The sequence below is a fragment of the Trichoplax adhaerens genome, genomic scaffold (genome assembly GCF_000150275.1).
Source record: "Trichoplax adhaerens TRIADscaffold_2 genomic scaffold, whole genome shotgun sequence".
Taxonomy (NCBI): domain Eukaryota; kingdom Metazoa; phylum Placozoa; class Uniplacotomia; order Trichoplacea; family Trichoplacidae; genus Trichoplax; species Trichoplax adhaerens.
The window spans coordinates 4,539,366-4,554,018 of NW_002060944.1; the positions used below are offsets into that span (position 1 = coordinate 4,539,366).

Genomic DNA, 14,653 nt, shown 5'->3' on the forward strand with positions numbered 1-14,653 from the left:
GTTTGTTATGCCAATCCCCATTGAAATCATGATCGGCTATTTATAATCCTTTCTTGTTGCCCCATAACAATTAGAAAAAATTATTATTTGATATATTGTATTGTGTCCGTTTACTCTAGGGATAAAATTATTTTTACGTATTCAACTTTTCATCGACACCCCTCGTTATTGTTACAAATTCGTTAGATAGTTTACGATTCAAGGACAAAAGTACCTCCTATTAATAAAGGTACTACTTTGAATTAGTACGATAGAGGAAGTAAACTATAATTTAAAAATCCGACTTAACTACTGTATTTTACTCTCTTTTCAACTTTATTAAGATTTTGTATGCTTTATAGCCAAAATAATGTTACAATTACGTAAGATATTCATTTAATGAAAACTTGTTTTAATATTAAATTCTGTGGTATTTTAATGTGCCTCTATATAATTGAGGTTACAGTTCGTATTCAAGATATATTACTAAATATTCAATTCGTAACTACATCAGGCGATGCTTGCATACTATACTGTAAGTGATTGGGTAAATCAAATTAAATAATTTCAGAGACAAATATGGCAAGAATTTCTTGGTTTATTTTACTGGAATAGTAAACAGGTAGCTGTAATTACGCTTATATAGTATGTTGAACGTTAGGAGTTAATTACCCTAAACAAGATAAACGAGTAAGCGTCGTACTTTTTTTATCTATAGTTTGATTGATCTCAACTATTTTTTACGATTGAGACTTTATTTTCTAGATCATCGTTAATGCTGAGACCTGGATTTTTTAATTTGAATCTATGTAAATTTTCGACATTCGTCGCGATTGTCATGGATGACATCATCGTACCTTTATTTTTCATTAAGTAATGTCAAATAGTTTGTTAATTAGGGAGTGAATTTTTTGTTCAGGATAAGTTACAACTGATTAAGCTACGGATTAGGCAAATGAAAAACAAGTGGGCACAAACTAATCTATAATAGCCTTAAATATATCATTAAAAATTCATTACAGTGTATTCTAATTGCATGGTTTACTCACTTGAAATAATTAGCATTTAAAGAATACTGGCTGACTATTGATTTTTAAATTTTTGAAAGCCGTAATTGTATTCATTTATTTATTGTTATACGTCGTAGTCTACATCTCTAAGCAGATAAATATGCTAACTTGAGAGGCAAAAATGGCCGCCTATTCCTGTTCCTTATTATGAATGACGGCCTAAAGTTGCATACTGCAATGCCATAATTAGCAGAGCAGAAAATAAATAATATAGTTTACTTTTAAACTGATGTCTGGGCATTCAAGTTGGAAGACGAGATTTAACGGTTTTCTTTGATTCTTTGATTAATAGCTTAATTCGAGCATTCAGCTTGGTAATAGCTTTGATTGATAGATTCATCTAGTATTCCTTAAGGACTACGGATCATAACGACTTGAAAGGTAGCGATAACGTGAGAAAATTTTGATCGCCTAGTGGACTCTGTTAATGTATACAGGTGTCAATTTATTTTCTATTCTCCGATGTCTGCTACATTCTCTTGATGAGATAAATGACTTTTGTGTTGAACTAAAAAATGTCTGCTTAGAATAAATAATCATTTATCAATTACACATAACGGTATGCATAAGATGTTAGAATTTAAAATTGCATTACGATGCCTACACGTTAACATACTATCATGCGGATTCAAAGCTTTAAAAGAGTACAATTAGTCTGGCCCTATCTATTAAAGATAATCTATAAACCACTACCTTTCACGATATTTCTGGTATCAACTACTTGCTAAAATTGACACATAGTATAAAAATATTCATTCTAAGCATTCGAGTAAACTATTATTTTTAGTGAGTCTGCTATTTTGAAAGACGAATACGTGTTATGAAGATCATAAATAGTTAATTTTACAACGCTGTCGGTCATGTATAGTTCTTGTATAACATCTGTACACTGTATAGTCAAGTTATACATTACTGTGTAATCAAAAGCTCAACTTGTCTAGGCAATCCTAGATAAATTAATATATTGACACGAGATTTACTAAATACATAATACCTCGTGGTTATCCATGTTATATCGCAGCACATGCTATTTTTCAAGATATAGTAGAAGTCCCAGGTTGAAAGATACTTGTATTCAGCGTAAGAATTTATATATTTTTTATTATTCTAATTAAAAATAATCTTTTGCAATGTCTGGACAACCAATTTGATTGGATTGTCAAGAGCAGGATTATGCGTATACTTATTATTTCATTTTTTAGAACAGCTATAAATTATCTTCCTACTATAGTAGATACCCGTATATAGTACATCAGGTTGTAAACGATCTAAAGATAATGTAACTGCAACTTTAACCAGCATAATACAATTACTTGGTTAGAAGTACTTTTACTGTAGATAATAATATGAAATACTTAGACATGTTCGATCGTAGAATTTTATAATAATGAGTGAGGGAACATCTAGATTCATAGAAAAGTGATAAGCCATCGAATAAAATCTAATTGCCCGCGTTAATTGCCAATTTAGCGCACAATATTAGCATAACGCGGTGATACGGTTATTGTCGGCGTTGTAATCTTTTACGTAGTCCACTGTATCTTAAGTAAATATTAATTTAGCGGTAAAGTAAGGAGAGTAAATAACAATAGAAAGATAAAAATAGAATATTAATTGGCAGTTTTATGAGATTATGCCATTACAAATAAACCATAGTAGGAATATGACATAAATTGAGTAAAAGCTAAATAACCTTCTTGGTATAATTGCGTAAAATATACTTGAACCATACATGTTCAGATAGCCTCAAAGTTTGCGTTAAAGTATGTATACATTGTAGCAAAAAATTGCTAGACCTGTATGAGTAATAGAAAAATAGTTCTAAACAAAAACTGAGCTGTGGTAATGGCTAGGAAATAGTCTTTGATGCGAAACATCAAATATTTAATTGCTGTACTGTAGTAGTACAGTAATGTGAGATAGGTTTATCGATTAAATATTCTTACAAAGGTCGTAACGATACGTCATGATGTGCTGTAGGATAGTTAGTGAGCAAGATGTGAGAGTTTTTACTCTGGCTTGGAGCCCTTAAAAAATCGTTAACCCTTCTTTCTCCTGAATATTTATGCATAGTAGAAATCTCGTCATTTTAATAAGGAGATTCCGTAATTAGTTAATAAGGGCTTTGCTACTCTATTTTTTACTTTTGTCAAGAAATAGACCTCGACTGATTGATTACAAATTTAAGAGCTTTGGGCGGTGCTGTAATAAAGTTCTAACTTATCAGACAATTACAGCATCATAGAATGGCATACAGGCAATATAATGAATTTTCTACAATGCTTCAAATTATCCATTTATCTGTTTGTGATACTGTTAAAAACGCCCAAAAAGATATAAGGCACTTTCACCTTTCATAACACGCAATGTAAATTTAGTTGAGCCCAGCTATTATAACTTTTATAGCTTTTTATAGATCTTAAATCATGGAACAGGAAGTGGCTACATAAATAAGCCATTCGAAGTATTTCATATTCTACTACATAAAGTACATATAGGTAAATATGCTGTTATCGTACAATATGTGTAGTGATCTTGGTTTACTTATAAAGACGATTATATAAACGAAATTCTTCTTCAGTATCGAGAATGACATATGTATTCGTAGCATTCAAAATGAGCTGCTTAGTAGCAGTAGCATTTCGATATGTTGCAACTATACAGCTCTCATTAGCGTATTAGGACAAGTTTAGGTTTTATTAAACACATCCGAACGTAATGTTAAAAGTGGATTACTGTTTAAACAATAAATCATACTGTACAATAGCTGCTTGACGACAACATGAAAAAATCGATCATGTTTTAATTTCAAATATGTACGTAGTACTCTTTTGTGAATAGTGTTTGTGTCATCTTACACTATTATTTTATTTTTTTACTATCGAAATTAGAAGAAAAATTGACGGTATCTTAGGAATGGCAGAAAGTATGCTTAATAATTGTTCTAGTTGTATAATTATTATTAATAAAATAAACTACATTATATGATGTTACGTAATAAGATAGCTTAGTAATACAAAGTACTCCAAGTAGAGCACGTATTATGGTGCTCATGTGACTGTCAAATGCCTTGTGAATAAACCAGTATAGAAAAAATAAAAATGTTGAATAAAATATTAGCTAAAGCTTAATTAAAGATAGGCTTAGATCTGGCAAATTGCGCAATTGCAAATGCAGTAATTTCATGTATTGTGTTGCACGCTGTATGAAACCGGAAACCCAGTGTGTGTAAATAAATTCTTTCTTTCATTGACGGTATCCTGATTAGCGATTTATCGATATTTTTGATTTTGGTTTAAGCTTACTATTCGTTTTTAAGGAAGTCTGTTGCGTATTTTATAGGTTTTCACCTGATGCATGGAATTGATTGATTTTGATATAGCTTTATTTTCTTTATTCGTAATGAAATTACTGATCAAATTTACAGTTAGTTATGGAGTTTTTGGCTAACCCTCTTACACTTAGCCGTCGGCTATTAATAGCAGAGTTAGCAAGGTTACCCGTAGCTCAAGGGTTACTAAACTTGGTATGTAACTCTTTTTCTAATTGATGGCTTGTACTGTATTGTATAGTAATTAATTAATTATTAATATAACTATCAATACCTAGTTCTAAGATTATCCAATGAATTGATTGGAAAAGACGCTAGCATCCTAACTCATGATACTGAAATTGATGACAGCCGCTACCATAGCATTTAAATATGCGTATTCTATATGAACCAGAATGGTACTAAAATTAATCCCGTTATACTAACAGATTTTACTTACTTTGGATTGTAGAAACTATATTTCAAGTAGTATAGTATAAACTACTATATAAAATGTGAGCATGCAGGCTGATAAAAAATGATGCCTTTCTAATTTGAAGGTCAGCTTATCATATTGTACAGCAGTGTCAATACTAATTTACATTCCCTACTTGTAATTCTCCTATCTATAAATTTTTTATCAGTATATAGTACGCGTATTCTACTGGATTTTCACCGTAAAAATGCGAAAGCCTCATTGATTTTAATATAATGAAGCCAATCATAGTTATAGTGGATAGTTATTAAAACCGAATCAACCCTGATGATGATAAAATCCAAAACCGTAATTATCAGTAAGAGCTTTCGATTTACTCTATGCGCATCAGTTTATATACTTAATGCTATACTCACAGCATTACAGCGAAAGAGTAAATTGTGTCGGAGTTGAAAGCCATTGCAGAAGTTTTTTATTAATACGCATCGACTTTGACGTCCAGAAAAAAATTCCGCTTGAGATTTGGTATACTGTACATACGTGCACCCTCACTATAACTTGCAGTACAATTTACTGGGCAAGCATATGGTCAAAACATCGTTTTACAAAGTTCCTAAAATGTAATAATTTTAAGTAAATTTGTAATCTATATCTCATCTGACTTTAATGGTAACAAAAATTACGTAACAAATTGGAAACTTTTGCCATAACTGTTTATAGGGAATGAATGGTGTTGTTCCACTAATAATGGGGCTGTAGGATGACCATGGACTCACTCATTTGATCTGACTTTTTTAGATCACGTAAAGCGGAAGATGTAAAAAATAGAACTTTAGCAAATGGATGTTTTGTGTCTGTTTCTTCTTCCCGACTCTTAATTCAAAACATTTATGACGTTCAGCAATTTGCTTTCAAGCAGAACATATTAAAATATATATATAAAATAGAATAGGTTTCCATAAATTATTTCATTTCAAAATAAGTCAATTAAAAACGAAATCGAGCATCTTCATACTGAGGCTATAACAAATACAAGTGTTTGGAACAGTTATTACAGCCATTTAACCTAAATGACTTATGAGGGTATATGTCCGACTGTCCGAGGACCTGTCTGGTCCGGTCCAGCACTACTGTATCTATACTAGTCCATATCTGTAGCAGCAACTTCTAGTCAATTAGTCTGTTGGCTGTAGAAACAAGTAAGAACATCTCAAATAAGGAAAGTTTCTTGGCTTCTTTGCTTGACATTGTGGCTGAAATGGTTGTAAAACCTTTATCCGTTTTAGCTTCTTAACTTGAGTAGTATGTTTATACAATATAATGGCAGAAGATAATACATTCGATAACTGGGTATCATTATTCTCTCATCGCGGGAGTTATGACCCTCTTCGGGCTGGCAGCATCGATGGAACTGACTCTCTGGCCCATGATAGGGCTGTTATTCGAGCCATGACTTCAAGATGTAAGAGGCTGCAGACTTGTTCTACAGGACATGTGTTTTATACTATCCATAATGTTGTTTGTATCGCATTTCATCCAACTTTCAGATTATTAACTTCTTTAGCACTGTAATATAATCGTCTATGAAATCAACCGAATTGATAGTAACATATTCGAGATGTGATGCGTTGTGCTCTCTATTAGCATCCGTATTACAATCGAATGACATCGAAAAGAATCTCTTACATCATTTTGCGTATATCTACTTTAGATAAACCCAATACCTTGGTAGCAACTGATCCAAACAGAACACTCTTTATTGGAAGGTTAAACCCCAAAACAACAGAAGGTAAGGTATTGGATGACACTGCATGAATCGTTATCATGAAGAATGAATGAAATAACGGTTTAAGAGATATCCATTAAAGGAACATTCATATTAAATTGATTAAAGATGATTTTCGTATACATAAAACAAGACTAAAATAATACATTAAATCTAACACTGATATATAATAGTAACCCATTAGCTGTTTCAGACTTAGATGCTAATTTTTTTCTATCTTCTGTAACCAAAAATGTTGAATAGATACGCTAATGAAAATTTTCTCAAAGTATGGTAAAATAAAAAGTTGTCGGCTTGTAAGGGATGTTGGTAAGAGATCCAAGTTTTATAGTATAGCAGTAATGAATATGTTACTGTTTAATGTTACACATTTTAAATGGGTATAACGGTAAATTTGGCAAATGCTATAGATATGCCTAACGTTGTACATTTCCCTATCTTTATATAGTGACAGGCATTTCGCGGCGGTATGCTTTTATTGAATTTTGCGATGACAAAAGCTATGACGTGGCTTTTCATGTGTGTATATTACACTATGCGTATACCTTTCTATCTTAATTAAAGTTCTGCTAGAAAATACTAATCGAAATACTTTCAATTTACCGAAATATTTAAGCTGTTAATGCATAGAATTACATTTATTAATAAGTATAAAACATAAAATAGAAAAGATTAATTGAAATCAGTTGATCATTCATCATTCATGTAGGACGCGAATAAGATGATGATAGATTCTAGTGAAATAATTGTCGAGCATGAATATGAGAGAAAATTAAAAGGATGGATTCCTAGAAGATTAGGTAGTGATAAAATTATGTTATGAATTGTATAACTAATCAAGAACTGTTATAGGCAATGTTTTAAAAGGAAACTTTAAGAATTTTTACCTAATAGTATAAGCACATTTCTAAATCTACTTCAACACAAGGAGGTGGAATCGGCGGTAAGAAAGAATCTGGGCAACTACGTTTTGGTGGAAGAGATAGACCTTTCAGGAGACCAATGTAAATGAATATTTTTTCATTACATATTACCCATTTTTGTTACTGTGTCTTTATAGGCGTTACTGTTAGTGACGATCTTGTAGTTATACACATTTTCTTGCCCAGTTTTTACCATTACCTAATTGCAGCATGCATTAATGCTTTGTAGTCATGTATTCCGAGAAGACTCTGGTAAATTTAAACAAAGGTCGCAAGACAGCTATTCTCGGGATGACCACAACATGTCCAGTTCATATAGGAAAGACAGAAAATCTGATAGCTATAAGAAACATTCTTCATTCAATAGGCGCTATTAGCACTAATGATATCTTTAATAATATACATTAAGATACTGTATTATTTCCTAGTGAGGTTAAAATTGTTTAAAGTGATCTTAAAAGTGCTAGCAGGCATATAAGCATCACCTTGTAAAATGTATATACATCATGTTTTAGATATAAAAAATAGACTATTACTGAAAGACACCATTGTCTAATAACCTTGGTCTTACGACATATCATAATGACGCAGATTTTTGATTTAAGGTACAGCTTCGCGCCTTATATTTTACTGTGCCTCATACTCGTTTTAGAGAATTTAATCGAAATCGGATTTAAAGCGATAGACAATTGGATACGAAAGCATATTGTAAAACTTGTTTATTTATCATTTCATTTTGTGTAATGTATGTATAACTGAACTTCACAAGCGTATTTACATATCAAGTTCCGTAGCATTATTCAAATCATTGGTATGTTTAGATAGAAATCATTATTGGACTGAACCTACTTTAGAATACATTTTCGGTTATGCAAGCCAAGAGTGACATTTGCTTGAAGTGTTTATGAACAGCATATTAACTGATATAGCTTGACTCGAAAACGATGGCAGAGAGAAGCATAAAGAATAGGATTAATTGCTGCGTTAGCATAGTAAAGAAAAGTACAAACTACGTGAATTGCTGCTAATTCTCTCTTAGTATCATTAGAGATCGGAACTATGAATGCTATAACAATATCGTATATCCTTGTTGGTATAAAACATATTACGTAAGCTATGGCCAAAGCAGTAGTTAATTTCAATAATCGAAATTGTACTGGACTAAATACTTTAACTGGTGTTTGGCCAATGTTAAATGAGCTGCTTTTCGATAACGATGACGCTAACCCACCTTTCATCATTCGAATTTTGTTAAATTTCTTTTGTACCTTGTAGCCCATTAATAAATTTGTAAACACTATCCAAACCAGTGGTAATACAAAACTGAGCATATTGATGGAAATATAAGATACTATCTTTGAGGTATCGGATGGAAATGCTTGTGTGCATATTGTTAGGTTGCTTGAAATAGTGACAGTATTAGTAAAAATTAACTCAGGTACAGCAAGTAAACACGCAAATAACCAAATCATTGCAATAATTATAGCCGCTCTTTTTTCAGTAAATGTCTTTTGTAAGCTATTCTTTACAGTAGTATAGCGATGATAGCTTACAGCTACAATTGTATATCCAATAACTGTGCTATGAATGATCATCAAAGCTAGGAATAACTTACAAACTGATATGCCCATATGAACGTTTTGATTTTGTTTATATGATAAATAATAACTTATTTGGACAGGGATATTATAGCAAAGACATAACAAATTAGCTAGCATAACATTCATATGGAAGTAATTATTAATAGATCTCATATTAGGAGTTGTAGCATAAAAAAATAAAACTAATAAATTCATGATAAGACCGACTACAAAAATAATTGATAATAGAATGATAATAATATTGATATTCGTTGGAGATAACTCAAGAAAAATTTGAGTTGCCACAGATATCTTCATGCTGATACTTTTAAAAGAAGTATAAAAGGTTATAAAACAAATGAATCTACAATAAAAAGTTTAAAGTTGTCAAAAGACAGTGCAATACGATGTGAAATGACAAGACCGATGAAATGATATAGCCGATTAGGTTAGGACAAGTAGGTGATATGATCATGTAAATAAATAGTAAGCAAGATTACTGTATAAAATTATTTTATCATTTCCAGCGGTAAAAGTTTTGATATAAGTAAATGGTATAGCAAATAGATACAGAAGATAATCAATAGGAAAATGACTTAAGATATACCAGTGAAATAAGAATCAGGATTATACTAATTCTTGTATTGATAAATTTTATGAATAGTATTAATAACGTCAATCGTTTTTAGAATGGAAAGAACCAAAATGAATTTAATTTTACGCTATTTACCACCAGAGAAATTGATCATTACAGCATCAGTATATGTTGTCTGACTTTTCTATAATGTATGATCGATAATGTAGTTAATATCGTTGCTAAAAGATTAACTCTTGACCAAGATCGTCTTCTTCTGAAAAATATTAATGATAATTTTCAGATTGAAGTTCCACTATTTATAATCCAGCAGCCTTGGTGATTTAGGTATCATTTGACTGTTATAAGTATTGCTATTGTTTTATTACCTTATATCAAGAATACTACGAATAATTAATCGATTATTGACATGTTGGCCTTAATAACTAAATTGATTGTATCATTATTTTTTGTTATTATCAACATCACGTTAGCATATGCTTTATATTATTTCATAGAATAGCGTTATCTTGAATTTTAAATATATTATTACTATACTATGTTTGGCTGACGTCAATCAGGTTTGAAGTCGTCATTTACATGATTTGTAGGCATTAGTAAGACTAGTACTGTAAGCTATTAAACTAGTGATTTTTTCATATGTTTTAATAATTTGATTGTTCTCATGATTTTATTAGCGTTAGCTTAAAACAACTGTTCATTTAAATCGTATTGAAATTTCCTAGTTTACTTATGTCATACGATGTTCGTCGTATCGAATAATGATGTTGTTTGTTACAATAGCAGTGGTCATGCTTTAATGAAAAACAATATTTGTGCAAATATACAAAAGCTTTATTCTCTTCATTCTATTCCATACTATAGATAAAATTTTATAGGAAATTACGTATAAAGTTGTGGTAGTTCAAAGGTACTATAGTTTTTAAAGCTGATGGCATCATAAAATGCTATACAAAGATATACGGTATTATTTAAGTAAATTCTAGATTGCGTAAAAATTAGATTCTTCGAGTACAAGTAGATTGAAGAAGATAGGAAACTCAGTTTGATATCGAGTAGTCATACTTTTCGTCTATCATTTGATAATTTTTACCTAGATTCTTTAGGGAATTTTGAGTTAGAAAAGTTGTTTGGAATCTGGTATTTGTAACAAATGTATGAATTGGTATATGGATATGATTTCCATTGGGTATTGTTAATTCTTATTATGAATAGCTCACATATTGTTAACATATTGCCTTTTTTACTTACATCCTTGGTATAAGCTATCATTTGATTCAACACCTGATCAAAAGTAGAGTAATACGTCGTATTAAATCAGCGGATTAGGGATCCTTCCTTAATTAACTATAATCTGCAAACCTTTCCACTATGTTTCTTAAGATAACGATTATCGAATTTCAAATGTGATTACTTCATATTTTTAGCTTTCTTATTACTACGGTTCTTTTCTTGAGCACCACCCTTAAATTTAGTTATGTCGTATTGTCAGGATGACTTACTGTATATATACGAGATAGAGAATTTTATACGAAAAATGAATGATTAGTTACAGTCCAGTTTTATCAGATCATATCAATTTTCTTCCATTTAGGAAAGATAGTTAATACTATTAACCTTTTAATTTTTAATGATAAATGTAGCCTGAAATTGATCATAATATCGATTTAAGGTGATCAACAACATATATTCTCAAGTTATACCATCGTAATCTTTCATGAGTAAAGTAAAGGTGACGGATTGCGATGAATCGAATCTTACACTCCCTGGGTGTACAGAAGATTATATCTATTGTAAATATAATCGTATCTACTCAAATAGTATCACGCTTTAACGTACGTTATAACATCATCGATGAAATATTTGTTTACTTAGCTATTTAAATGCAGTCACATTAAATGCGGGTAATGTTTATGTTGCTACCTATAAAATTATTATGTTCCCAATGAGGAATCTGAGAACTTGTAATATTTATTTAAATTAAGTCCAGTAGCGATATGTACTTAAAGACGTAAATGAAATCGTCAGACAAGTTAGCACACGGAGGTAAATAGAGACACTAATCAGTTGATACCTAGTAATGTAGACTGTAGTATAATGTAAAAGTAGTAAAAAAATGTCGCAATAAGAAATTTATGATGCACAATATTTATTGTTATAATCTATGAGCTGATGTACCTTATTTCGTCAAAACTTTCGTTATGATATTTTTAAGACTGAAGTTTGTATATGTTATATTGCTTCCTAAAAGTTGTTAGTATTTACGTGTTTGCACTGCAAGGATAATTCTATGTGGATTTCTTGTAAATAGGAAGAATTTGCATACTAATTTCTTGGCTATCAGCTTTCTACTACACTATTGGTCGCCTTTTATAATGGGAATAGCAATAATGGAAATATTTTTGATACAACTGCTACTTTTATATCATGCCTTGTATAAGCCGAGTAGCATCTACTTGTTTGAATTTATGGAAGGCGGAATTTGTACTTTTATATACTGTATGAACCTTTGCCACAAAATAGAAGTTTTTCCGTACTTTATTTTATAGAAAATTATCTTGATAAAGGAATAATTGCTATTGTGCAGTATACGAGATTGCACAAGTGTCGATTTATAATCTAATTTAGCTCAGACTATTTTATGGGCCTATTTAAATGTTGTTTTCAAAATTGCATGGAAATTTTTTTTACAAGTTAAGTGTTCAATGGTACAATAGCGTATATAGGACATGTAATATACAAAGCAGCTCTAACTTAGATGCAGAGTTTAAATTGTAAATACTCATGACAGGTGCTTGCATACCTATATGCTGTATTGTAGCAAATGGAGGTTTTATAAGCGGACATGTAACGCGCGATGATTATTAGTCACCGTACTAAGGCACTGCAGAGTTGTTTATGCTTATAAGCAATAAAGGTGTGATGACTAATAGGGAAACTTATGCTTAAGAAGTAACGTAATATTGTATCGATCGATAACAATCCTACTTTTAATTAATTATTGTTATGTCTTTGTCATTTTTCGATACATTATTACATTTGATTAATATGATTTAGCTACTCCAGACTACTATTATAAGTTATAGTTTACAAAAATATAAAAGTACAACATCGCAAATTTGATATTGCAATTTTCAATTGATACTAATATGTGCATAACGTAATATACGAATATTTTGTATACCGTCTAGCATACTGTGAGTATATCAATTATATATGCTTTCAAAATGTCGAAAAGAATAGTTATTTACAAATTCTTTAAGAGTTAAGGATTCGATTTGTGAACGCAAAAGTCATGATTGAGCATGAACAGTCTGTTACGATGTAAGCTATACAGCCATAGGATACCTATTGCATCCGTTATGCCATCAATATCATACGTTATCACTGCGCTACGACGTATACAATATCAGCCTGCCGTAGCAGTTTGCTTAAAAAGATCCAATCATTTCGACATGTAGTACGCGTAATACCGTTGAGCATTTTGAAGGCTTCAACGAATTCGATTATTATTCGCTACATTGTTGTGTACTGTACAAGTGTACATGTATTGGTGTGGATGTGGACTTATAGAGTTAGTCCTACGGTACGACTTGAAGATAGTATGGATTGAAAGACTGTAGTATTTACTTCTATAATTTAGCATTAATGTTATCAATCAGAAAAACTTGGTTGTATTTGAACAATCATTGGATTGCAGCATAACCAGTCTACAGTAGATAACCGTTAATTAATGGCGATTGCTAACAATTTGGTATTGAGCTAGGGGCGATTTTCGATCGAGGTCTTTTGTAACTTTGTAAACTTGAAGGTCTCTGTACAATGATCTGCTGTAACTGTAAATGTGGCAGAAAATGAATGAACTACTTGCTGATGTACACCTGGGCCGGCGTACTAATCATTCCGGGTTCTAATTTAGTTCCTGGTACTCTTAATATAGTAACCTAAGTACGTGACTCAAGTTTTACCGTACTCGATTATTTCCTCAAGATTGAATTAATTAAATCCACTTTTATATAAGAATTCAAATATAGCCTGTACAATATGCAAGGAAATGACTTTTATGTCCATCGTTCCTATTAAGACGTACATATAACTTATTGGTGAAATAAATTGGAAGTATTGATTAATTGATGTTTACGTAGCGATAGTAAAAATGGATTAGTTGATTTTTAAATGAATAAAATCTAGCCTCTTATACTGTAGTTGTAGATCGCTTCCAGTTGATATGTTCCCCTAGAAATAGATGATGGTCAGTTTGAAGTCATGCTGTAGGCAAATATGCAAGAGGACAAGCCTCACTTGCAGCATTTTACATTCACATTGGAAATTGCGTTTTATACTACAGAATCTGCAGGATAGGACTGCAATGAGGTAGCTCGTATCGTGCTATTCTCGTGCTACTAGAGTAGTTCCCCATTTCATAAAGTCTCGTTAACTGGATACCTTCAACATGGATAATCAAAGGCATTCAGTCGTGTTGACGTTTGCTGTTTAAACTTGTGGGCAACAATAACGTAAATGAATTAACATGAAAGAGATGGACCAAATCTCTGTAGGACTGCTGAAGAAAAGAGAGTGAGTGGACTCCGTGGATGAATGATGCAATGGTAGTGTCTGCAGCACAGTGTATAGTACTGTATGCTGCACTATACTGTACACTGTACACTGTAAAGCACAGTGACATGACAAACAATTTGATACAGTATGTATTGCCCTGCCTACAGTACATACACTGTACTGTATTATGGGGAACAAACGTCACAGAACGCTACTACAGTACAGTACAGTATACAGTACAGTACATGTACAGTACAGTACTGTAGCTCTAATGCATTGTTATAAAAGGATTCTCATTTTAGGGGTCTTTGACGCAAAGAGAATTTCCAAAGAAAGGGCAATAGAGAAGGAAGCAGTCGTACTGGACCGTAGAAGTTGAAATTAATTCCCCAAATCCCAAAGTCGAATTAAATC

At 31.6% G+C, this 14,653-nt stretch overlaps 1 protein-coding gene across 1 annotated transcript; it reads left to right on the forward strand.

Annotated features, from left to right (window-relative positions):
• Positions 1-6,115: 6,115 nt before the first annotated feature.
• TRIADDRAFT_53423 (uncharacterized protein) lies at positions 6,116-7,589 on the forward strand (the record flags this gene model as incomplete). Its single annotated transcript, XM_002109378.1, has 4 exons — positions 6,116-6,257; positions 6,507-6,589; positions 7,291-7,381; positions 7,510-7,589. 4 exons carry the CDS (start codon positions 6,116-6,118, stop codon positions 7,587-7,589), a joined length of 396 nt encoding a protein of 131 aa, XP_002109414.1.
• Between the last annotated feature and the right edge of the window lie 7,064 nt (positions 7,590-14,653).